General features: G+C 40.9%; 1 protein-coding gene across 3 annotated transcripts in view; it reads left to right on the top strand.

Annotated features, from left to right (window-relative positions):
• Nucleotides 1-27,046, top strand: part of LOC121318026 (receptor-type tyrosine-protein phosphatase beta-like) — a 46,885-nt gene that overhangs the window by 8,550 nt on the left and 11,289 nt on the right. For all 3 annotated transcript variants that reach the window (XM_041254223.1, XM_041254224.1, XM_041254225.1), the window contains 24 exons: nt 1-277; nt 3,730-4,005; nt 4,645-4,902; nt 5,671-5,934; nt 6,231-6,503; nt 7,104-7,364; nt 7,980-8,246; nt 8,388-8,651; nt 9,290-9,553; nt 9,895-10,158; nt 10,529-10,792; nt 11,421-11,690; nt 12,502-12,765; nt 13,141-13,407; nt 13,742-14,026; nt 14,883-15,161; nt 20,047-20,196; nt 20,775-21,018; nt 21,443-21,549; nt 22,403-22,508; nt 23,323-23,400; nt 24,605-24,622; nt 24,719-24,800; nt 24,921-25,011. In XM_041254223.1, coding sequence (XP_041110157.1) covers nt 1-277; nt 3,730-4,005; nt 4,645-4,902; nt 5,671-5,934; nt 6,231-6,503; nt 7,104-7,364; nt 7,980-8,246; nt 8,388-8,651; nt 9,290-9,553; nt 9,895-10,158; nt 10,529-10,792; nt 11,421-11,690; nt 12,502-12,765; nt 13,141-13,407; nt 13,742-14,026; nt 14,883-15,161; nt 20,047-20,196; nt 20,775-21,018; nt 21,443-21,549; nt 22,403-22,508; nt 23,323-23,400; nt 24,605-24,622; nt 24,719-24,800; nt 24,921-25,011 — 5,173 coding nt within the window. The remainder of the gene's footprint in view (nt 278-3,729; nt 4,006-4,644; nt 4,903-5,670; nt 5,935-6,230; nt 6,504-7,103; nt 7,365-7,979; nt 8,247-8,387; nt 8,652-9,289; nt 9,554-9,894; nt 10,159-10,528; nt 10,793-11,420; nt 11,691-12,501; nt 12,766-13,140; nt 13,408-13,741; nt 14,027-14,882; nt 15,162-20,046; nt 20,197-20,774; nt 21,019-21,442; nt 21,550-22,402; nt 22,509-23,322; nt 23,401-24,604; nt 24,623-24,718; nt 24,801-24,920; nt 25,012-27,046) is intronic.

Here is a 27,046-nt window from a genome sequence, read left to right as displayed (position 1 = left end):
TATACCACTGCTGATCCTGTGAAATGCACCGTTAATCTGACTGAGACTAGAATCGCCACAGATTCCGTCTTCTTCCAGTGGACGAGTGCTGGAAGGTCATGCAATTTCAGTGTCATACACACCTGTAACAATTCCAGAACTGCAAACTGTGCTCGAACAATAGGATACAACGACTCGTATGAATGCGAGGTTAGAAATCTGGAACCTGGAACCGCATATGACCTGGGGATATTGTCTTCCACGGATGGAGAGCTGACAAACATCTCACTTCAGACAGGTAAATTATGCATTCAATTATTACATACAGAAATGCCAGTAAAAATTGTATTTTGTTGATGTAAAATAATAGTACACGTAATAATAACAATAATAATAATAATAATAATAATAATAATAATAATAATAATAATAATAATTCCTATTAGAAATGCAGGTGAACATTCAATAATATCAGTGTGTTTGGGAAAAAAAATGAACCCTTTCAGTCTTAAATTAATTTTGTCGAGCTGAAGACACGCACACGCACACACATTTCGTTTTTGCACGTTGCGAACTTATTTCGTTAATCGATTAATTTCCAAACGCGTTTCCTGAAATTATATCCTTTGTGTATACATTTTGATGTGACAGCTGATCAAACGTACACCTAATTTCGTGTATAAATGTTTAATGTAACACCCATAAATACATTTTGAACAGCGCTGAAGTCGAAATAATACGCAGTTGTTCATTTCGTTATCAATAAACTTAGCTCTTGCCCATTACTGTCTGGAGCTGCACTGAAAGTGAATGATACTAATAATTTGGTCATACCTTAACTATAGTCAATTGGTCTTGAACTGTATTTTTTCTTTACCAATAAAATTAAATTAAATGATGCATTAGAATTCTATGAAATGTTTTAAAATGTATAGTTTTTTTTTCTTTTTTTTTTTTTTTTTTAACATTTTTAGTATAAATGCTTTAACCGTGAAAACACAGTTTGACTTTAAATGCAGTGCAACTTAACCCTGTATACATATATTAGTTTGGTTTGAGTTTTACTTGGAATTAAGTAACTGAGCACCAATTTCTGAACTAAGTTTACCTTTTGTTAATTTATATCCTAAATAACATAAACAGTTCGGTCTTCCAATACGCTTTTTTTTGCGCATAATGTGTGCATTTGTAAATGAGCCAATATATTTGATAGAATGTGTAAAAATAACTAAAATTTTATATGTATGTATTTCCATTCTAGCTGACACCTAAAGGGTCTTTAACGTAATTGAACTTATGTTCATAGGCAAGAACAAATTAATATTATACAAAATTACTTTTTATATACTATGATCAAATGTAGCAGTGTTATCATAAACAGGTGTTATGGGGCTTTTCACAATGTATACTGTTATTATTATTATTATTATTATTATTATTATTATTATTATTATTATTATTATTATTATTATTATTATTATTATTATTATTATTATTAATGAACCGCAGTGCAATTTTGTGTTACTAATACATAACTTCACAATGCTTTTATCCTGTTGGTATCTGAAAAAGATATTCCTGCAAAAGTAATTAAAAACTACAGTGACTCAACAAAGCAGAGAGCACAGCAGCAGTGTCCTTGTACAAAAAAAGATTCCCTCCCTTTATTTTTTGTTTCTAGTCAAACTTGCCTATGCAAGAGGTTGCAGGTTAATGGAGCCCTTCAGATTGCTTTACCTGAACACTGCTGCTACGCTTGATCACATGTACACAGTGAAATCAATTACTTTATTAATCAGTCACTAATTAAACAATTATCATATTTGACTTCATTCACAGAAGAATCAATTTCAGCCAGTCATTTCTTAATTGCATCCTTCAAACCATTTAACTGTACCGTATGTGATTCCAGCTTTCTAGTCAATTGAAAAAAAAGTAGGACAATGGTTTCTCTTGCAGCCTGTTTTACATATATACATGGCGCTATTGATAAAGTCGCTCTTGTTAGAAAAGGTAATGCATTCCTGTGTGTGATAGAGGCTGGACTGGGTCCAGGGGAGAAGTCTAGAACAATGTAAGTGGCTAATCTTAAGTGTTTGTTTCCAGCCAGTCCTGCCTCAGCCCAGCCATTTCCCAGTCTCATTGTTCCTTTGTTCTAACGGATGGAGAAAGGACTAACTGTTTTGTTTTGTGGGGCAGATAGATTAGATAAAGTCTGCACTTATGAACTTTACCTTCTAAGCACGCAACCTTACGAAAGAAAAAACCTTCAAGTTCAAAATCTCAGAACAGTTCCATTCTGTAATCTCAACTTTTAATTTTCATGCTATACTTTACCTTTGGTGAAAAGGTGGTGTTATTCATTGCTGTAACCAGGCTGATTAATGTGCTGTTCACCTAATCGCACTTAACAGCGTTTTGTACCTCCTTGTTAAATAAGGTAAAATGCAGAATTGGAAGAACTTAGTTTTTCTTATTTTTTACAAAAAGCAGAGCAGCACTGTGATTTTTTAAAACTTTGTATTCGAATATTAGTTTATCTGAGACATTGCAGGACTAATCCACGCTACCTAAATAAGGCATTTCATTCACAATGACATTTTTTGTTTAATGAGATCACCAGGCTTTATTTGGGTGGTGTAATTTCAGAAGAGTTGCACACATTCATAGTAGTGTTTGTTGGTTACTAAACTAACCACTAATAAATAAAAAGGGCCAATTATTCTGCATGGTATTTAATGCGTGTGAATGCTATTTGTATGAAGTGCACTTTCAGCAGCCTAGTAAATAGCATTGTGCTAGTATTGTTGCACAGAGATTGATGGTCTGTTGAATGCTCAGGACTTTCAGAAGGCTGTTACAGTAGGGCGGTTTTGGAGGAAGCCATAAAAAAAGCCTCAAGGATCTTTAAATTCCAGAAGTAGACGTTGGCTCGGACGCACTCCAAAGACTAAAGCCTTGCTTTTCTGTACGGTTTCCTGCGAGACTCCTACTTACTCAGCGCACAAGCAAGCTTTTCAGCTACAAGGCCACAGATACATTTATGTTGCCATCACAATCGTATCACATTCTACACCTAAAAGGCAGGTCAGAAAGAAAGAAAGAAAGAAAGTGCAGTTTTTGCTCAAATGCGAAGGGTGCAGCTTTTAATTGATATATAGCAATTGATTTGTTTAAATTATTATTTCATTTATCTTGTTGTATACATGTAGCTGCTGTAAATTGGCCAGTCCCCCCACAATAAGACTTAGCCTTACAAAAGCTGACCAATGTAGAAGCATAAGAAAGTGAAGTCTTGGTGATGCACAGGAAAGCACAGGTACTGTAGGTATGGTAAAGTATATTCAGAGTCTTGGCAAACTGTGCTAAACTATGGTAATGTATAGCATAAGATGGAAAATGCATAGCAAACTGCCAAATTACAGTGCAAATCTACTAGTGCAATCAGCACCCAATTTCCTAATCAAATATAGGAAGAGCATTCGTCTAGCATCGTGCAAGGAAAATGTTTTTTTTTTGCTGGGTAGCGACTAGCAGAAAAAAAAAAAAACCTGTCATTTATAAGTTTCTGTCCAAGAGATAGTTATCCTGTATAAAAACACTGGGAAATGCTTGACACCTCATCACTATGCCACTGGGGATATGGTTAGCCAAGATAAAGTTGTGTATTATAAGGATTTCTTTTGCTGAGTTAGTTCACAGTTAGCTAGATAGCGGGTAACAGACTTGCTCTCTGATTTTTCTACCTAGATCCCAAGGAGCCAGAAAACTTTAACATCAATCAGGAGACCCTCAGCAGTACTAGCCTGCAGGTGCAGTGGACAGCGTCTCCCGGCCATGTGGGCTGGTATAACGTCAGTCTACTAGGCACAGACACAGGCCAGAAGCAGAGTGTACTGGTCCCAGGGGGTGCCTCCTCAGAAGCCACATTCACCAGCCTGGTGCCTGGCAGCCGCTACACTGCGAGCATAACTGCTGTGGCTGGACACAAGACCTCGGCTGCTCTCCGCACTGCCGGAGCTACAGGTAATGCACATGGGACTGCTTTATTCATCGACCTATTCGTTAATTGATGGACCTAAATATTGCACTGACTTGACACTGTGATAATATGATTAGTGTTTGTGCAAGACTTGTACTGTGCCTGTAATGATGCCTGTGATATCATACTTTATTCATAGTATATTGAACTGAAAATTCCTACATCTAGCTGTGACATGCATACTGTGCGTACAAACACTTCCACTATCATTCTAATTGCCAGCATGTTAATGTGAAGAACTTGTTTAGGCAGTAATATCCAGGTTCATGGAGAATGATGAGATCCACATGCAGGTTTCTAGGGATTCCACAATACTTTTATTATTATTATCTTGAGATGCTAGGGAACATACATAGCCCTTACAGCCATCTACTGTAGATTAGTCCATATACATGTTGCCTGAGTTTAAATAAAATAACAAACATTCAGACTACCTGTTTTAATGGTAGTCTGAATCTTAATGGTAGTCTCTATCTCTATATCTGCCCATGACGTTCTGCTGTACTGGGCAGGTCAACTCATGCTGTCTATGCTAAAAACATGCATGCCTTCCCTCTTAAAGGTTCAACTAATAAAATATAGGCATCGTTACACTGTGATTAAAGCTGTGTGTTTGTTCTCAGTTCCCTGTGCTGTGCAGAATCTCCAGCTCTCCAGAGTCCCAGGCGGCCTGTCTGCTTTTTGGCAGCACGGTTTAGGGAAGGTGGACAGATACAGAGTGCTGCTGAAGGATAACAAGAGTGTGGTTCTGAACTTGACTCTGGAGAGAAGTGCCACCACCTATACCTTCCCAGGACTGACCTCGGGACACCTCTATAATCTCACTGTAATCACAGAGGCCTCGGGACTGCACAATGAATCCTTCAAACTGGCCAGGACAGGTAACCCTTAAACCTCACTGTAAATTACAGCATGGGTTGTGTAGCAGAATTGAACATACTGAGCTGTCAGTGGTAAAAGAAAGATATTATTGCAGCATTATGGGTTTCTGAGTCATGTTGCGGTAGATAATTTGCAAAACATATTTTTAATGTGCGCCCCTTCTTCAGTGTGTACCACTTTCCTGTTTAATTTGAGCAATGGTACACATTGGTAGTACTCTGAACTACACGGGAATAATGCCATTTTCAAAGCTAGCCGCGCGATTTGATTCATTATGAGTAACTTTTTCCTCTGACAGATTCCAGCTGGAATGGTCCATCGGGGATAGATCAGGTGAATTCAGGGGGAATTTGTCTCTCAATGTAATTATTGTAGAGCACTTTGTTTGGTTTCCATATTGTTTGGTGTTTGTAATCGTTTCCAAGATACTGTGGGTTTCTCCTCCACCCTTCCTCAGCCGCTGTGCTGGGATTTCTGGCTGCTCAATCCAGGGCCCCCCCCCCCCCCCCCCCCCCGTTCACTTTGCATGGGTTGTCTCTTAATTGGCAGCATGCTGGTTTTTTTTTAACCTTATTGTTTTCCATGGCTCTGATGCTGGGGTTGTTAACTCTTTGTGGTGCTATTCGTGGTTAAAATTTAGGTTTTGCTTATGCTTTTAAGATTTTTTTTTTATCTGCTGTGTTTATATTTGTTTCAACTATATATGGAATAATCAAGTATGACGCACAGGCAGGCATCTAATCTGAAGCTGTCTTTTCTCTCGTCAGCACCAGCTAAAGTCTCAGATCTGAAAGTTTCAAACAATGGCAGCCTGGATACCTTAACTGCTACCTGGAGCAGAGCAGCAGGAGATGTGGAGTCCTACACTGTGACGCTGTCGGACAACAGTGCGGCCCCACAAGGGAGGAGCCTGCCTCCAGGCACCTCCCAAGCTGTGTTCAGTGGATTAGTATCTGGGCGCCTTTATCAAGTCACTGTTAGCACCAGAAGCGGTGAATTACAAAGTGAGGTAGTGGCCACAAGCAGAACTGGTAGGTCAGGCTTGATAGTGGCAGTTTTATTACACTAATCATCAAACTAATCAGCACATGAAATTCAGGCACATTACCTGTATGCACTTACCAGTATTATCACAATGCTATGTTAAACACATATTGGTAATATATGTATTTCCTAATACATACAAGCAAGCATAATCCTTTAGTATTGACTGTTACCACTATCAAACCACATCTAGAAATGCCAAAAGAGGGTAACGGCTTCAAAACTAGAATTTGTTTTCAGTTCAGTTGTCCTTTTATTGTTAAGGGCTTTCCCTCTGCTCCAGTCCCTCAGAAAGTTTCCCAATTGGAGCTACGGGCTCTTCAGGGGTGGCAGAATGCTCTGAGAGTGACGTGGGCTCCTCCTGCTGGTGAATGGGAGAACTACCGTATTCTGCTGCTCAACAACTCCGTTGCCATAGTGAACAGCACAGTGGACAAGAACACAAGACAGTACGAGATGAGAAACTTGGGCCTCATCCCGGGGCGGCTCTACCAGGCAACGGTTATTGTGGAGAGCGGAAACCTGAAGAGCATTGCTAAGTGTGAAGGCAGAACAGGTGCGAGACAGTATATACTGCATGTACTTTATTTTTAACTAACCATGCCTCCCATTTGTTGCAAATATGGAAGGCATTCCATATATTTGATTTGTAAGATTATATCAAAAAAACTGTCTGAGTAACTGTAGAGTAAGGACTGTGAAGTAGTTGCTCATTGGATTGCATAGATATAGACAGGGTGTTTAAAGAAAAAATTCTGTTTAAGATTGCTCCCCCCCAAAGAAATAGTGCACCCAATCCATTATACAAAGTATTAATTTACAGTTTGATATCGTTCCAGATAGAAGGTTTGAATGGCTCACACAGGTGTGTGTGTGATAGGTGGAGATACTATAAGGTTCTGCATTGGTTTTGGAGTGAGTTCAGAGTGTTTCACACATTTTCACACAACAAGTAAGTGAGTAAAATTAAGAGACAGCCTCAAATACCAGTTCTGTACTATACTATGTAGAGCAGGTGGAACCAACACAGTTGAAAGGTCACAGCCAGACACATACTGGAATGAGGAGTCTAAAGACATTATATGGGTAAACTCTGAACAACCCCTTAAAGCTCAGTTCTGTGATTCTTTCCCCTCTTTCGTCTCTCCGATCCCAGCTCCCCACCCTGTCCTGCAGCTCAGTGTCAAGCATGCTGACGAGACGTCTCTGAGCGTGACGTGGGCCACCCCCAGAGCAGAGTGGGACGGGTACCTGGTCACCCTGAAGCACAGGGACAGCACGGTGATAGAAACGAATCTACAGAAACACCTGAAGGAATACACCTTCAGTGATCTGGTACCAGGAAGGAAATACACAGTCCTTGTGACAACCAACAGCGGGGAACTGAGCAACTGGACATCAGTGGAGGGGAGAACAGGTACCGTGTGCCATTTCTGCACGACTGTGTTGATCTGCTCATCCACACAGTTATATACTTACAAGCATTCTTTTCTATTTTAATGAAACAGTGCCCGATTTTATAACTGACACCCTAAAACTCTTACATTTGTAGGACAGCACCTAGTATTACTAGAACTCATGTAGAATTAATTAAAGAATTCTGCTTCACCACAGATTAGAGCAATACAAGTCCTTACTGTCATGTGTGAATACTGTACAAAGATATAAAACAATCCAGTGAAGTCAACTGCCATTATAAAACTGAAAAGGCTTTCATATTAGCATTCATTGTCAATTAGTGTTATGAAAACGTCTGTATATTCACATTGAGCATACTTGAATGTGTGTACTTGTTATTCATAATCATTTCAGAATGGAATATTACCATATGTGTAAACAAAATGATGTAATATTTTTTGTCTCAAAATTGATGAGTTTGGGATTTTAAAGAGAGAAGTGAGCATCTATATTAAAGAACTTCAGATCTCACAATATAAAACTTGCTGACTCACACTTTTAATCTTACCTGGTTTGAATTTGAGTTGACCGCACACCCTCATCTGCCTACATGCTTGCGTTGTTTGCCGTCCAGTTCCATCTCAAGTCACCAACCTGACCATCAGCAACCAGGGCACAACGGACAGCCTGCACGCCACGTGGGCACGGGCGCGGGGCGACATCGAGTCCTACCGGGTCCTGCTCATCCACGAGAGCATCGTTATCAAGAACGAGAGTGTGTCGGCAGACACCACCAGCTACCACTTCCACTCCCTCAAACCAGGCAGCCTCTACGGGGTGGTCGTCACTACTGTCAGCGGGGTCATCCCCTCTCGGCAGACTGTGGCAGAGGGAAGGACAGGTAAGGAGGCACTATATATATATATATATCTATCTATTCAATGTTAAATTCCTTTTTTCTTTTTATTGCTGTTTTGTTTTCCCCCACTAGAGAGCAGTCTCTCAATGTGCCATTCCTCTCTCTCCCTCTCTCTCTGGACAGTTCCCTCTGCAGTGGGTGAAGTCACAGTGAGTAACAATGGGAGGACTGATTTCCTCAGTGTCTCGTGGCAGCCGGCCTCTGGGGATGTGGACAGTTACCTGGTGACCCTGAGCAACCATGAGAGAGCTGTGCACACCGTCACGGTGTCTAAAACCAACAGCAAGTGTGACTTCAGCTCCCTGATCCCGGGGCACCTCTACAACATCTCCATCACCACACGCAGCGGGATCTATGAGAACCACACCTTCGTGCAGGAGCGCACTCGTAAGTGACTGCTTCTCTTTTATCAAGGCAGCTGTCTCCAGGTAGAGTTCACTACAAAGGCGTTTCCCTTTTTTCTGTTTTGCATTCTGAGCTACAGGCAGGGTGCAAACCTGTCATTGAAACAGTACAGCAGCATGTAGTTTACACTACGTTTAGACGTAAACTAGGCTATTTAACATAAACAATTTCAAGTAAGGGAAAGGGAAGCTAAACAGCCCAATGATGCATCTAATGAAAAATAAAACAAGCTCTACAAATGAAACATATTATAAAACAAAACAAAGTTAATTCATGCCTATATACATTATGTGAGTCCTGACAAAATATACTTTGATGATTGATATATCGCAAGCTTAAAAGCAGAAAAAAGCTCATAAAGCAAACACAGCCAAATTCCAGACCTTTAAAACAGAAGGGTATTGCACAGCGAATGCGTGCACTGTGTACGTACCTTCAAAGTAAAATTGAAGCAAGTTCTGATCCGACATATCAAAGATAACCCCTCACACAGATACAGAGGCATTAAATGGAATCTGAATGGAATGTTATTAAGCTAGTAGTATGATCTTCACTGTCTTTACATTACATACTGCTGGATTAGCGGATTAGCAACAGGTGTCTTTCTGTTGCGTTCTCAGGGCCTTCCAAGGTACAATATTTGAGAGCCAGCAACTCTGCAAGAAGCGACTACCTCATAGTGTCCTGGCACAACGCGACAGGGGACTTCGACAATTACCAAGTGATCATTAAGAGCAGCAATGACTTCATTCAGACCACTACCATCCCCAAGTCTCAGAACGAGTGTGTGTTCCATTCCCTGGTCCCTGGGAGACTGTACATCATCACTGTCAGCAAGAGAAGCGGGAAGTACGAGGCGAGCGAAACAACCAACGCACGAACGTGTAAGCAGGTTTACATTATCATTGCGTGATCGCTGACCTGGCAGTCAAATATGATGTCTTAATTCAAAGAAGAGCTTCTTGTACTTGTAAGAACATAGCAGTGGATCTAAATGCCGCAGCAATTGAAGTCATTAAAGTCAGACCCTTTATGTGCCGAGATATGAGAGCTAACAGCTACAACTGTACATGAGCATGTGTCTTATCTGTAAACAGTTATTTAAAGCACACCACTTATACCATTTAATGTCCTACACAGTTCCACCAAGCTGTCCCATCTGTTAGTACAGTATCACTCGGTTTGTGTTGAAACCATGTCCTGTTGAAATGTTCTGTTCCACCAGTCCCAGCCGCAGTGAGGATGCTGACTCTGGCAGACAGGCACACCGAGGATCTGCGGGTCACCTGGTCCCCTGCTCCCGGGGACGTGGATCGATACGAGATCCAGCTCCTCTTCAATGACATGACGGTGTTCCCTTCGATAACGCTGAGCAACACTGCCAGGGAGTACCAGTTCACCTCGCTCGTGCCGGGGCGGCTCTACAAGATCGTGGTGCTGTCCTTCAGCGGGGATCAGCAGCGCTCAGAGTTCGTTGAGGGTCGTACAGGTGAGGAATTCCTCAGGGAAGCTTGTATTCTGCATTGGTCAGTTTGAGTGCATTGAAAGGGCGTTGCATACAGCAGTGGATCAGTTGCTTGCCCGCATTGTGGACAAGCGCTACTGCACAGGGAGGGGTTTAATTCAGTTTGCAGCATGAATGTGCATTCTGATGTATTACAAATAGATTTGAAATGAATTTATGTTATGAACCAAATATGAGTTATTACTTTTAGAGAATTACATCAAAATATCTACTAACAGGCAACATTAAGTTTCATCCTATGACCTCTGCATGCCTGAGCTTGTGGCTTGAATCTTATTCCTTGCAGTGCAGTACATTTTTCTTACTCAGTTCGATGCCTCTTTGTTTTCTGCAGTCCCCAGCATGGTGAAGAACATCCTGGTCTCCAACAATGGGGAGATGAACAGTCTGAAGATCAACTGGACGCCCGGGGGAGGGGATGTAGACAGCTACACCGTGACCCTCTTCCAGCAGAGCCGGCTGATCTCCTCACACACCGTCCCCAAGCTGGTGCTTGAGCACAGCTTCCACCAGCTGCAGGCAGGCGAGCTATACAACATCATGGTCCAGTCCAACAGCGGCCATCTGCACAACAACAACACAGCCCCCGGGAGGACTGGTGAGCATGCCTTCTCTCTCATTCCAGGGCTGCTGGGTCTGTCTACAAGGCCTTTAAGGTTGTTTCAGTACAGTATTAAACCCCTTGGAATGTTCCAGTTATCTAACTGGCTAGCAGCGTTCCCTAGAATAAATATTTCAGTACAAATGTACAGTAGAGTCTACTGTCTTGTTATATGTTGTTAGAGGAAATATAGGGAAAAAAGTATTCTGCACATACCTATTGGTTTTACTACTAATAATTCAAGATTAGTAAAATGATTCATGTATTGTATGGCAATGTGTTGTGTTTCTTCATTGCAACATATAACACTGATCAAGAGTGCCTAACCAAACACTACACAGATACAGGACTACAGCAGTCAGCAAGCGGCTCATGAATGATGGACGTGGTTTGTTACTTGTATCATCCTCCTTTAAACATCCATCATTAGTTAAGGGCTATATTTCTGTTCTACATATGTCACTTCTATTGAGACCTATTTAATGTGCCTTTACGATATCTATACAGTTGTAGACCACTGACTTCTCAACTGTCATAGATCCCAGTTTTACCGAAACATGTACTCATATTAACTTGCTGCACCTCCTAACACCCCTCCTCCTCTCCTCTATTGCCCTCTTTCTAGTTCCAGCCTCTGTGACGGGCCTGGTCGCCGATAACAAGCACACCAGTTGCAGCCTGGTTGTGAGCTGGCAGGCTGCTGCAGGAGTGGCGGAGGGATACAAGCTGGAGCTGCTTCACGAGGAAAAAAGCCTCATCGCCAACAGTTCCGTGTCTGCCTCTGCCCGGCAGCACAGGTTCAATGAGCTGACCCCTGGCAAGAAGTACCAGGTCCGAGTGATCACTGTCAGTGGTATGCTGTACAGCAAGGGGGCGCTTACCGAAGGAAGAACAGGTAACCAGCCCGGTGCTCCGTCTCCATCTGTCCAATGCTCTGCACAGCTCATTGATCTCTGCCATGTGACTCATTGAGCTCTGCCATGTGACTCATTGAGCTCTGCCATGTGACTCTTGATTTTTTAGGTGAAGCATCCCATTTAACTGAAGGCTGTTATATGACTGCAAGGATAATTTGTAGTCTTTGTTTGTGATGTCGCAATTGATGTTGTGTTTAAATATTTTAAAAAGCACAATTCTTTAGTTTTAGTAAACTAAACAAATTTTATGTTAGTCTTTTTATGTTTTTTTTTTTTATTGTTTGTTTGTTGGTTGAACAAGGTTGGACAGATCTGCACTAGTGTGCATGGTTTTGGTGGGTACGGTTATGGTTAGAGTTAGGGTTAGGGTACTGACCCACTCTAAACCCTTTGAGAGCCCTTCATGTGCCCTTCTCAGTGAGAATTAAACAAGCACACTTGCTTAGGGAGTGGAGTGTAAACAAAAGCACATTCTAGGAGACTCTTTCTGGGATGCAGTGGAAACATTCTGTAATTCTGGTGCTCTGTAATCTGTGATTATAAGGACAAAGGAACAAGTACTTTGCCGGCAACCCTTCTGTTTGCATGCAAGCCCTGTTTCCACCACTCTAGAAGAGTTTGGGATCACTTGAATATTTCTAGTAGTCATACACTGGGGAACATCATGCTGTGCTTACTTGATTAGCGGGTAAATACGTTTCGAAATACAAACTTGGCTCACAGAAGTAAAATGAAGAAAACAATTTCCTTTGTTGGTAACTCTTGTGCTGTTTTGTTGTGTCTGTTTAGTTCCAGCAGCGGTCAGTGGGTTAATGATCACCGGGAATGGCACAGAGAGCTTGTCTTTTGGCTGGGAGACCTCCGAGGGACAGTTCGATGCCTACGAAATATTCCTGTACAACCCTGACGACACTCTTCATGACCGCAAATCTGGGACAGCCAGCCTGAGGCAGTGCTTATTCCATGGGCTGCTGCCAGGGAGAATGTACAAGATGGCAATCGTGACGCGCAGCGGGGATCTGACCAATGAGACCTCCATTCATGGAAGGACAGGTGCGGACAGCCACCTCCTAGGAATGCTAGCTGTTATAGCTGGCCTACTCTGGGAATGTTTTGTCAGGAATAAGTTTTTCCCCAAGAAACACCAAACAGTGATTGATAAAAAAAAGTTAAATAGATAATATTCTCTTGTAAAACACTGCACCCTTTTTTTCAAATCATGCTTTTTTTAAATTTCAGTGCTGAGTAAGTACAATCAAAATACAAACCATCAAGAATAGTTATTAATTGTTGTTGTTGTTTTTTTTCAGAATAAAATAAATAAATCACATAAAGTAAAGGCTACAATAATCTCAGTTTATTTGCAATTACAGCGTGAGAAACTTTTTGTATGATGTTTTAAAAACAAAAATGTTTATGTCTGCTTAGTCCCAGCCCCAGTGACCGGACTGCACGGTCTGAACAAAAACCAGAGCGACAGCCTGTGGTTCACCTGGAACCAGGCTGCAGGAGACCTCTCCGGATACGAGATATCCCTGCACAACCCTAATGGAACACTGCAGGACCAGCTCCATGGCAACAAAGCCCTGCGAGAGTGCCTGTTCCAGCACCTGATCCCGGGGAGGCTGTACACATTGGTCATAGCCACCAAGAGCGGCTATCTCACCAACAAAGCCACCGCAGAGGCAAGGACAGGTAGACGAAGGCTTCTTTTCTAATTTTTGATTTTTTAAAATTTAATCCACATTATAGTGTTTTCTGTGTTAGTGTTTCAGTGACTGATTAGTTCTAGCTTGATAAAATGTGTGCGCAAGTGACTAAGGGTGGATTTTAATTATTTTATGTAGTAGAAAATTGGCCTTGACAAATGAAAAATACTGCAAAAGCAAATAATGCAAATGGATGAAAGACAATATTCAGGTTGGAATGATGCTGTTTTCTGCTTGTCGGCAATCATTTTTTTGCTAAGTTTTCAATTCAGTAACTTCACAACATTGCCACTTTCTTTTTATTTTTCTTTATCGCAAAGCCCCACGGCCACCCAAGTCCGTGTCATTTGCGGACGTCACAAACACGTCGCTGGAGATCTCGTGGACAGCCCCAGAAGACACCGATTACGAGGACTTTGAGCTGCAGTGTTCTCCCCAGGATCCCCTCTCCGTGATCAATCCTTACCAGATCGGCAGGTCCGGGAGCCGCATCCTCCGAGGGCTCTACCCGGGGCGGCTCTACAACATCAGCGTGCGCACAGTCAGCGGAACCCCCCAGACAAACAGGGCCTACAGCCAGCCCATCTACGAAGCCATACGAACAAGTAAGTGGCCATTCTGAGCGTCAGACTGGGCAATGGGTTACTACTGAGTCGTGAGTCGGGACAAATCAAGATTCTTGGACATCTCAGTTTGGCGGAAAATAATCACAGTACCACTATGCAGTTTTTCATGGTTAACACCACAATATCCGCAGCAAAGCTCTGTCTCCCAAAAGCATTTATAACTATGTCCATCTGTTGATCATGAAATACTGGTGCTGGAATTAGTAAATCACTGCCTACATGTAACACATGCTCGTACAATTCAGTTTTGCTCAATAGAAAAGTCAGCTACTGTTTTAAAGATTGTTGATCTAGTCTATTGGTCAAACCAACGGCAGATCTAAATATTGCCACTGGTAAAATAATGAAAATCAGACATACAACACTGCATGTTATTCTCTTTATTTTATTTCATCTCTACCTGTAAAAATATGGAAAACCCAGGAATTTTAATATTTGAATTATTTACATGATCTGCCAGTTTTAAAATCTGTTTAATAGACCCCTATATCTTATTTAATAGTTAATATCAAAAAGATTTTTTAAAAATTGTGATTTTAGTCCTGAAAGGTCCCCAGATTGGAAAAGGTTGGGTACTACTGCTCTTCTGCAAACCCCAATTTGATGGGTTACCCCCTTCTAACAGTTTACCATAGTAAAAGCATAGCCAATTGTAACAAAACATGGTTAAAGCACGGTAAAGAATAACAAGGTATGGCAAAGCATATTAATAAACATATCAAGCCTGGGTAAACAATGGCAAATACATAGTGTAACCATTGTTAAAACTGAAAAAAAATATACCATGCAAAAATACTGTTGTAAACTTTTATAAGAGACTCCTGTTTTTATCTAGAACCCGAACGCATTCAGCACATCCACTGCCGGCCCCAGAACTCCACGGCCATCTCCTGCTCCTGGAGCCCCCCTCAGTCAGACTACGACGGCTACAGCATCGAGTGCTACCACCAGGGCTCCCGCGAGCTGGTGTACTCGCGACGTACCGGCAAGGACAGCTCGCCCTACAACATCGCCAGGCTGGAGCCACACAAGCGCTACATCGTCTCCGTCAAGGTGCTGTCCGACAAGATGGTCAGCAGAGCGGTGGAAGACAGCGTAATAACCATGATTGACCGTGAGTACTGCCAGCTACGCTACACACTGCCAGGGTTACTGTTAGGTTACTATTAGGGTTTGCAAGATAAATGGCATTACGTGGGAGCTGCAGCAACACTCCTGTATGCCTTGTATTGGAATGACGTGACATTTTTAAACTGTCTGGCTTTAGGGATTACCTAAATCAGTATGGACATTTTTCCCCACCATGCATATTTAATTGCTTTGTAACTACACAACCATCTGTGATAACAGTGAAATTAAGTGCAATTTATACAAAATGTTTCATTGTAATATATCTATTTCTCTAAGTGCTGCTCTCTAGCGTCTAATTAATTTTCAGACGTCTTAATACTCAGGTAAAACATGAATTGCTGCTTCTTATTAAACCAAGGACAGAGTCAATGGGATGAAAAGCACCTTAGAGAAATATAAAGGGCAGCATGCATTAAAACTACCTGGTAAGGGACTCTGTTAGTTGTTTTGATTGAAAACCCTCTATGGAAATGACTGAAGTGGTAAGCAATCAATTGAATCTAATCAGGGAGCCCTTAAATCTTCCACATTAATACAGCTAATTGCTTCTGTTTACTGTGTATTCAGGGAAATGTGATAGTGCAGAAGTGTACTGTAAAACGATTGGTTTAAATCTGCTTATTTTTATCTTATTTTATATTTACCTTCTCTGGCCTGTAGTAGTTAATTAAGGGATAGACGTTATTTTAGTCAATGCTTTTTAAGACTAAAGCAAAACTTTTTTCTGTAACATTACACTTTCTTTTTTATTTGCAATACTGTGGGCAGCTTTGTAAATATGCATGTTAGAACACCTAATTTCTAGGAAAGTCCTGTCCCCTTGTAATAAATTAGCTAGGGCAATGTAGACAGGTTCTTTATTGTAGAATTATAATTTCATTAACTTTTTTAGGCTGTTTGCCTATTTACCTTGTTCAAATTTGGCATAAAACTCCATGAATTAGTCCTTTAAAAGAGTGCCATGTTATCTTTAATGTCACCAGAAGGGATTTGGTTTAATGCAAATCAACAGCACAGTGACCCCCAAATAGTGCCCGCTGTCCCCCAACACCACTTCCTGTCCTCTAATCAAGGTGATTGATCTTAGAAGTTAAATACTCCCATCCAAGTTACCGTCCAAGCATTTTGGCCCTGCCCAGTCCTATTTAACTCATGACATCAGTGATGCTGACCAGTTTTGACCTCCTCCCTGAGCTTCAGTATGCCACAGCTGTGTGCAAGAGGAAACCCATGAGGAACGAGGCACTGCCAGTCATCTTACCCATAATGGCATTAGAACAGGCTGAAGAGCACTAATCCTTTAATGATATACAATCATGTATTAGATGGGGGGCAGTCATGGGAAATACATATAGCAATGTTTCTCTCCCATACTCAATCTCTGTCTCTTTTGAAATACAATTCCACCCCCCCACCCCCCCCCCCCCCCCCCGGCTGGAAAAGAAAGGCCACGTTTTAAAAAGACGTTAAAAAGACCTTTCCAAAAGCGGAGCAGTCCAGACGGATGAGGCTGGCACAGTGTCTCTCGAGTTATGTACAGTAGCAGTGCTACTGCCAAAAGGGTGTCCCTACCAGTGAAAAGCTGGGTCTCGCCGGACCTGTATGAACATATTTAAATAAAGAAACCCGAAAATAGCTGCTCCAGCGCGGGCTGGAATACAGGAGCAGCATTTAAAAAGATGAGCACAAAGCTGCAGCAGCACAATCAGATTACAAACCCTCCCACACACACACGCTTCCTCTGTTGAATGGCTTTAGCAAAGGCTTATTTATTTAACTATCGGTTATATTGTTTTTTCGTTACTGATTTTGAGTTACGCACACGTACCTACATTAGCATCACAGATGTTTTTGCAAACGACAAATTCAACACATTTGTTTTTTCAAATTTTAGTGTTTATTTAGTAAAATTAAATACTTTTTTGTTTCCAAATTTATCCTCCTACTACTGCATATGCCACAGTCCATTCTTATTAGCTTAAAGGTCTAAAATGACTTCATTGTAAGTAGACACTTGATGGTGATGCTGTTGCTGATATTGGGGTTGCCTTGCTCGGACACATCAGTCAAACTCAGTCCATAGGACCTCTACTGGATTGAGAGGTGGTGATTTGGTGGGCCATGGGAGGTGTGTAGGAAGCCCCTGCTGTCCTCTGCAGGCCTGCGCCTGACCCCTGTGGATAGCAGCACTGTACATTCTCAGTTTGGTTGTGCTATTAATCTGTCAGGAAAGAAGGGATGCATTTCAAACGGAAGCAGGTGTACCTGCTGTAACCTCGACCAACCCACAATCACGTTGGAAAAGAATGGACCATCTTCTCTAAGCATGGCAAACTCAACCTACCCCACAGAATGGCACACTGTCTTTAGAAATATAAGGGACCCACGAGACCTCAGGAGACCAACATCTTTCATCATCATCGATTCCCTGTTTTTTTTTTTTTTATAGTTATCCGACAGCCCAACTTGCTATTAGTCGGGACAGCAAGGGAGTAAGAGTGTGAGGGAAATTATTTTGGCAAGGCAGTGCATTTCGAAATGTGACCTACTTTTAAAATACAATATTAAATCCTAAAGGAGGGATTCATAACCACCATCTCCACGCGCTTAATTTAAGAGGAGAGTGATATCTAGAACAGTGCGTTCTATTGCAGCACTCCATTCTAACCAGCTCCTTATCATTGCATTGATCTGGTGGGAGCACAGTTCTGTAAGACCGGAAAAGCACAAGCTGTCTACCCATGATCGAGAGCCTACATGGTGAAATAAATATAATGCACTGACAGGAAGCAGTCTGCTGTCATGGCTTTAGAGATCAGACACTAGGCTGTGCAGAGCAGCAGAGGAGACGAGAGCGTCGGCATCTGCAGTGGCTGGAGCTTTCTGTCTAGCTTCAGCAAACTGGAATCAGGAATTATCTGTGGCCGATCATTAATCAGATTAACTTCCTTTATTAAATCACTTAAGCATTTTGTTTTCATTATAGCTTAATAAGGAAGAGTTTATATAGAATTTTAAAATAAGACGGTTAGAAAAAAATAAGACTAGGAAGTATATCCTGCTGCATAATGTCAGAGGAGATAGAGGGGGCTTTATGAAAGCAGTTGCTGCATGACAGTGCAGTACACTCAGACTAACATGAAGATGATAAATGCAGCTGCCTTTTAGGTAATTAAAGTAGGAGCTTCCCTGGTGTTGTTCATATTTTGAGAGACCTGAATGCACAGGTAGATGTTTGACTTTCATAACCTTGAATCACAGTGATCCTCATTCCAATGATCTAAACAGTTGTTGTGTTTAGTTCCAGTGCTGTTTAATTGAAGCTGTATTTACAACTTAAACAAACATCTTCCTCTAGTTGACGTACGAATTCTACACTCAGTTTATGTGGAGATTTTCTCATGGATGATGTGGGTCGATAAATTAGCAGTCCACGCTGTCCACTCCATTACTAATGTTATACTGCAATTTAATCAAACAGCAAAGATTTGAATTCAGTAAAACTGTTTTAATAGCACAGCTTTCCACACCTCATCAATGTACTGCTCCTGCTGAGTCCACAACTCACCACAATCTTCATCATCAGCTTTCCTGAAGGTACAGGAGGCGTCGCTGTGCTTGCACTTGTAAACTTATTGTCTTTTAGATCATTGCCAGCTGCTGCTGTAAACTTTGAGTTGATACTGTTGCATTCACCAGGCCATTGCTGAAAATGAGATGTTCAATCTCTCTTTCTTAAATGCTGTCTGCATAAAAAGCACATGTGATAAGAATGCGCTCGTAATTGCTTTTTGACCGTCGACTGACTTTTGGGAAATTGCGGATATGCCACGGCATCTCCTGGATGCAGATTGGAATTGTACTTGTGAGTTTAGAATTAAACTAACTATTTATTTTAATAGTTGGATTGCGTGGTATTAATATTTCATTATTTTATTAAAAAGGTTATTGTCTGTTTGACGCTGCTGCTGCTGACACGTGATTTTCCCCCAAGATACCTTTTAGACACCAGGGCCCTGATTCTCAATTCTATTACCCAAATTCGCAACTTTTTTTTCTGAAAAAAATCACCATATACAGTACAATTCAATAATGTGTGTGACTACTTGAAGATTACCCACAAGCCTCTAAATTAAATGTCAATTGTTTATTTCTGGTTTTGTAGCTGTATTTTATTTTTTTTTCTTTTCTAATGACAAATTAGAGTAAAAAGTTTTTTTAAATCTAGCCTGAAGAAAACAAACAGTGCAATGCTTATGGTTGGGAAGGGGTAAACCAATCTGGAAAGCAGTGAATAAATAACCCTTTCCTGGATCTTGTGCAGGTTTCATTAAAGCGAGTGCTTCCACATTAAATACATCCACTCAAAGCTTTGAAAATGTTGTGGCAGGTACAGCATTTTCATTATAAAATATTTAGTAAGCACTTCCTTTTAATTTTTTGATGAATGTTTGGCAGCAATTTGGAGGTTCGATATTAATCAGATTATACAGCTGAACAAAAAAGAGTGGAGCTAATCACTTTGCTCGCGCTGTTTTATGTTCTCCACTTTAATTACCTCCTTGACTAAGACAGAAAAGATGCCTGTAGCATATCACTGATACTGCAACCAATACTGAGCTCTGTTGTCTACAGTGTGTGCCAGGCTGCTTGTGTTAACAGCTTCACTCAAATTATAATTTCTGATTAACTCATTTAACACCCGGATATTTGATAACCTGACTTTTTCAGCTGAAAGTTTATGATGTTGTTGTTGTTTTTTAAAGCAGTTATGCAACTTCCTTACAACCCGTTTCTAATCAACATAATTTGAAAAGCACAGGATTAAGATAAGGGACAGGATTAATGGTTGCTTTTCCCTGGCACAGGTCCTCCCCTCCCACCAGACAGCATGCGAGTGAATGAAAAGGCGGTGAAGATCACCAAGTCCACAATCTTCTTCAAGTTTAACTGCAGCTGGTTCAGCGACGTCAACGGGGCGGTGAAGTACTTCACTGTGATAGTGAGCGAGGCAGACGGTAAGACCACCCTAGGGGCCGCCACGATGGCCTGTTTAAAGTGGGTTCTGATGAAGGGGGCCCAGCTTCTAGCAGACTCTGTGTCCACCTCAATAAGAACCATCAGATTCAGCACTGAAGGGCAAATTTGTAGATAGTGAGGCCCAGGATTGGGTGGACACTGAGACTCAACCACACGGACAGTTCAGCCAGGGCAAGGTTGGGGCACATCAGAGTGGAAGTGTGGAATATAAGTGGAAGTGTAATGGATCACTAATGTATTTTACCAAAGGGTAACAAGGTCAAGCCTAGTCATGTGTGTGACTTCAATGCTTGGTCCCTAAGCACTTGACTTTCTGAGCAATATTTATGGAAAAGGGGGAAAGTTTACTGCCATTTACATGAAGGAAATTAAACAGTTTGAACATAATAAAATGAACAATATAGACGGTTAAGTTCGAGTATTGTTCTGAGCGTTTTCTTGCTGGTTTTATAATGTTAATGTCCTACTTTGTTACCGAAAATTTAAAAAAAGAGTCACTGTTCCAGCTTTCCTTGGACTTACTGTATGTATCTTGATTTCTTTCCCTACGATCCAGGCGTTGAACATGTACAGCTGGGTCAGCACCACCCCTTGCCCTCATACACAGACTACAAGCTCAACGCTTCCATTAAAGCCTACCAGACCAATTTCTTTGCCAGCCGTTGCGCTGAAAACCCTGACAACAGCATCCAGAGCTTTGAGATAAATGTGGGGACAGGGCTTGAGAGCCTCGGAGGGAAGTGCGAGCCACAGCAGCAGAGGTTCTGCGACGGGCCTCTCAAACCCAGGACTGCCTACAGGTGCAATTTATTACTACAGTTCTGTTGCGAGGCACGCCCTGCAAGATCAGTGTGTCTGGACGCTTGTCTTCCCTTGTGATGATGAATAACCAAGAGCAAGCAGGGAGAAATGCACTTGCACTAAATTACATTAGTTTGTATCCAAAATAATAATAATAATTATTATTATTATTATTATTATTATTATTATTATTATTATTATTATTATTATGTTTCTCTGTTTGCATGAGGAGAACATAACAGATTTTCAAGATGTCATCTGCTCATGCTTTCAGTAAACTCTTTTGGGACAATAGGAAAAGTGATGTACATAAATTGAGTTTAGTTATTCAGGGCCAATTGTTATCTCCAGTCTGGTTAGTATTCTAAGCTGGTGACTGCAGTAATGTATGTATCTAATATTTACTTGTTTCTGTTTTGCCAGGATCAGCATTCGAGCATTCACGCAGCTTTTTGACGGGGAACAAAAGGAGTTCGCCCAGCCCCTCTTTACAGACACCCATTTCTCTGAGCCCATAACCACTGAGTCAGGTAAGCCTGCTCGTTTAGGCTTGTTTACTGCCGTCCTCGTAAGTGAAATAAGCACGGCACTCAGCCAGCGCTCATCTAGTATTCTGTTTTTTTTATAACAAGTGCAGTATATGCAAGTATGTTTACAGCTGGGGGCAGTTGAATTAGCCGAGGCATTTGGGAAAACAGCTAAGTGTCATGAACAGGACATGTACAAGTTACCCAAACTGACCAATCAAACACAGAACCTTGCTCTACTGCTTCTTCCAACTGCTTGCAAAGAGCTGCCTAAAGAAGTGTGTTGATTGCAGTCATTCGCAATCCCGTGGGTGTGGAGCTGGCAGCAGAGTGGTGTAGGACTTTAGGTTTGTTTGTAACACTATAAAGGAAAAGCTTCTCCAAGAGCAGAAAGCACATGGAAATGGGTGAGGGTTAAACAAGCTGGTCCTAGTGAACAGGGAGCAGACTCCGGGAACAGGGAGCAGACTCCGGGAACAGGGAGCAGACTCCGGGAACAGGGAGCAGACTCCGGGAACAGAGCAGACTCCGGGAACAAGGAGCAGACTCTGGCAACAGGGAGCAGATCCCGGGAACAGAAAGCAGACTCTGGGAACAGGGAGCAGATTCCGGGAACAGGGAGCAGACTCCGGGAACAGAGCAGACTCCGGGAACAAGGAGCAGACTCCGGCAACAGGGAGCAGACCCCGGGAACAGAAAGCAGACTCCGGGAACAGGGAGCAGACACACACACACACACACACACCCACACACACACACACACACTGCGAAAGGTTATTTCTTTTCAGCCCCCTTATCAATTGGAGAGCTTTACAGCATATTTCATGGCCTCTTCCTCTGTCTGTTTTTACTTTAGAGCCGCTAATAGGCGTTGTAGAGGGGATCAGTGCTGGCTTGTTCCTGATTGTGATGATGATTGGTGTGTCTGTTCTGTTGATTTGTCGTCAAAAAGCAAGAAAAATGTAAGTATTTGATGCAGTTTGGTATGTGAAGTGGTTTTAAATAAGTCTTTTAATAATTGTTTGTACTATATATATATATATATATATATATATATATATATATATATATCTTTTTTTTTTCCATCTCCGGTTTATGTGATGTCGTAAATTATGAGACCGAAGGGCCCATGTTGTGTAAATAAAAATATCTGTATGATACTGAAATACATATTTTCGTATTTTGTATCTAGTCTTGTATCTTGTAAAGCGCTTTGTGATGGTGGTCCACTATGAAAGGCTTAATATAAAAATAAAGATTATTATTATTATTATTATTATTATAGTGTTGTGAAGTGGACAGTTTGTTGTAATGCGCTACTTGTAAACACTGCATTAAAATGTACTCTCACAGAGGCTGGCAGTGCTTTCATCATGAAATTCCATAGTTCATAATCACCACAGATAAAACACTGAATTTGAATTGCTTGCTGCCTTCCACCAGTCCTTTACAACAGTGTCTTCTGAAAAAAAAAACAGCTTTTCAAATTGCACCTGCACTCAGCATTTTTCTATTTCTTTTTTTGCTATTAGCGTCTTGGCTTTTAGCTTCCCACTTTGTCATTTGATGTCCCTTTTTAAATCAGTAACTCTTGCCATATATCCACCCCCATTGCATCTGGGTGATATGTCTTAAGTGCTATTTGGCCCTGATGCAAAGAAGGGCTAGATATTATGGATACACAGACATTTAAATAAAAGTTAGGTGTAACAGTTGTTTTTTTTTGTTCTACTTGTGCTTATTGCAAATACTGTGTGTCTTTTTGTGGGATTGCAGAAATATGCAAGAAAGGCCAAGAATGAGTGCCCGAAGAGAGAGACCAGCGTCGGTCAGTATGCATGTGGGAGTGAAAGGGTAAGAGAGAGAGTATGTGTCTTCAGCCTCAGTCCTGTTCTAGTGCACTTTGATTCCAGTATCATCGCTATCTGCTGTACCGTCCTCCATGACACAGTGAAAGATAAAATTGACAAATGTGATAGTTTAAATTCCAAAAGAACTAACATCGGTACACGTTCATGTGTGTGCTTCCAAATCAATCTGTTTAGATCTCCTCTGATCTGACAATACTGTTTATGAAGCTGCTTTGAGGTTTATAGAAGATTTTTAAAAATCTTTTTATTGATAATTCCGAGTTGTTCTTATTGCGATAACAGTACACAGATGCAGTGTTGTTTATTTTTAATTATTAAGTCTGTTAAGGCTATGAATTGAGCTGCTCTTCAGTTGCCTGGTATAGACGTTTGTAATGTAGGCTAGATCAGCCAAAATGTCTTTATATTAGTAAGTGCCTGCACCATTCTTTGTGCTCAGCAACGTATTGTTTGAAAAAAAAAGGAAACTTGACCCAAAGTGTCTGATCTCAAGATGGCATCTATGAAGATGTTTTGGCTGGTTCTAGTCTATGATATATATAGTGTCTATGGCAGGCAACTAAAACTGAGGAGCAGCCTCTGAACTCAGTCGAAAACACCTTAACAGACCTGTCAACATCATAATAATAATAATAATAATAATAATAATAATAAATAATAAATAATAATAATAATAATAATAATAACTCTCAGTATGATTGAAAATATTATAAAAGGGGACAGTACAAAATGAATAAAATGAAATTTGAAGCTGTTTGATCTATTTCAAGAGATTTGGAGGTTACCGCCATCATGTGTTGGCAGCAGTGGCTCCCTGAAAGTGATGCATGACTTTAATCAGAGCTGCTGTGCCCATGGTAGCTAAGGAAACTGTCCTCTCTGTTAACCAACAGTTCGGCCCCAATTACACTGTGTGTATAATTTTCACATCACTGCATCTCTCAGTGCTGTTTTTGTAATTTATCCTTAAACCAGGAACCAGTGCTTATTTGATTGTTTTCAGTCAAATCAATGAAGTTCTGTCAAATTCTGGATGTAAATGAAAACTAATTTTACAATAACAAAAGAAGTAAAATGCGGTTACCAAGGCATTCACTGAGACAGCAAATAACAAAGGATATAATCATCTGTAATTAGATTTTAAGCATTGTATTTACAGTTCCCTTTCTTTCTTCTTTCTTTCTCAGTAATCGACGCATCTCAAGGTACATTTATTTCAGTAATTGTTCTGAAGCAGTATTATTTCATCTTTGTTTTTTAATGCTTCTGTAACATTCCTTTTATTTGTTGTATTCTTTCAGCCCCATCACAATCTCCCAGTTTGAAAGCCATTTCACCAAACTGCAGGCTGATTCCAACTACCTTCTTTCAGAGGAGTACGAGGTAAGACTTCAAGCAGCTTTCCCAGCTCAGGGTGAAAGATTAGCTCGCTCGCACACTCCCTAGCCACAGACGAACCCTAAATCATTTTTAATCCATTACATTTCCCTTCTTTCTTCCTAGGAGCTAAAAGATGTTGGTCGAAACCAATCCCTTGACACAGCACTTTTACCTGAGAACAGAGGGAAAAATCGTTACAACAATATACTGCCCTGTAAGTTTTATGTTTATGTGCTGTATGTAATAACATCCTGAAGCAGCTGTTTTGTGAACATTTGAGAACAGAGTGACTGTGCTGGGAAAAAAAAATGTATATGAACACTGGATAAAATACTGCCACTAAACCAGCACAGATACACTTAATTCATAGTATTAATACTTAGTATCAACTTAGCAACAGTATCAGTAACACTGACAAATAAAACATGTATGTTCAAGTTTTGTTTAAAAAAAAAAAGTGAACAGTAACCCTAAAGAGTAACTTAGTGAATGATTTGATCAACCTTTTCCTTTCCAGAGTAAGATACTGCTGGATTTTATTAGAGCATGTTACAGCACTGGGGAATCAACCTGTATTGCTTCAACCACTTATACTTGATTATCAAAAAATATTTTATGCGAATTTGTACCCCCAGGGGAACTAATATTCGTTCCCACCAGCGAACATTTGTTTCCCCCCAACATGCATGTTTGTTATTTATCCTATTTTTATGTAAATGATACATGTATAATGAGAGCAGTGTTCGTGTGTAATGCTAGTAATGAGAGCAGTGTTCATGTGTAATGCTAGTAATGAGAGCAGTGTTCGTGTGTAATGCTAGCAGTGTTCGTGTGTAATGCTAGTAATGAGAGCAGTGTTCGTGTGTAATGCTAGTAATGAGAGCAGTGTTCGTGTGTAATGCTAGTAATGAGAGCAGTGTTCGTGTGTAATGCTAGTAATGAGAGCAGTGTTCGTGTGTAATGCTAGTAATGAGAGCAGTGTTCGTGTGTAATGCTAGTAATGAGAGCAGTGTTCGTGTGTAATGCTAGTAATGAGAGCAGTGTTCGTGTGTAATGCTAGTAATGAGAGCAGTGTTCATGTGTAATGCTAGTAATGAGAGCAGTGTTCATGTGTAATGCTAGTAATGAGAGCAGTGTTCATGTGTAATGCTAGTAATGAGAGCAGTGTTCATGTGTAATGCTAGTAATGAGAGCAGTGTTCATGTGTAATGCTAGTAATGAGAGCAGTGTTCATGTGTAATGCTAGTAATGAGAGCAGTGTTCGTGTGTAATGCTAGTAATGAGAGCAGTGTTCATGTGTAATGCTAGTAATGAGAGCAGTGTTCGTGTGTAATGCTAGTAATGAGAGCAGTGTTCATGTGTAATGCTAGTAATGAGAGCAGTGTTCATGTGTAATGCTAGTAATGAGAGCAGTGTTCGTGTGTAATGCTAGTAATGAGAGCAGTGTTCGTGTGTAATGCTAGTAATGAGAGCAGTGTTCGTGTGTAATGCTAGTAATGAGAGCAGTGTTCGTGTGTAATGCTAGTAATGAGAGCAGTGTTCGTGTGTAATGCTAGTAATGAGAGCAGTGTTCGTGTGTAATGCTAGTAATGAGAGCAGTGTTCGTGTGTAATGCTAGTAATGAGAGCAGTGTTCGTGTGTAATGCTAGTAATGAGAGCAGTGTTCGTGTGTAATGCTAGTAATGAGAGCAGTGTTCGTGTGTAATGCTAGTAATGAGAGCAGTGTTCGTGTGTAATGCTAGTAATGAGAGCAGTGTTCGTGTGTAATGCTAGTAATGAGAGCAGTGTTCGTGTGTAATGCTAGTAATGAGAGCAGTGTTCATGTGTAATGCTAGTAATGAGAGCAGTGTTCGTGTGTAATGCTAGTAATGAGAGCAGTGTTCGTGTGTAATGCTAGTAATGAGAGCAGTGCTCGTGTGTAATGCTAGTAATGAGAGCAGTGTTCGTGTGTAATGCTAGTAATGAGAGCAGTGTTCGTGTGTAATGCTAGTAATGAGAGCAGTGTTCGTGTGTAATGCTAGTAATGAGAGCAGTGCTCGTGTGTAATGCTAGTAATGAGAGCAGTGCTCGTGTGTAATGCTAGTAATGAGAGCAGTGTTCGTGTGTAATGCTAGTAATGAGAGCAGTGTTCGTGTGTAATGCTAGTAATGAGAGCAGTGTTCGTGTGTAATGCTAGTAATGAGAGCAGTGTTCGTGTGTAATGCTAGTAATGAGAGCAGTGTTCGTGTGTAATGCTAGTAATGAGAGCA

The sequence above is a fragment of the Polyodon spathula genome, chromosome 7 (genome assembly GCF_017654505.1).
Source record: "Polyodon spathula isolate WHYD16114869_AA chromosome 7, ASM1765450v1, whole genome shotgun sequence".
Classification (NCBI taxonomy): domain Eukaryota; kingdom Metazoa; phylum Chordata; class Actinopteri; order Acipenseriformes; family Polyodontidae; genus Polyodon; species Polyodon spathula.
The sequence above is the reverse complement of the archived record's forward strand: the minus strand, read 5'-3'. Positions and strand labels throughout refer to the sequence as shown.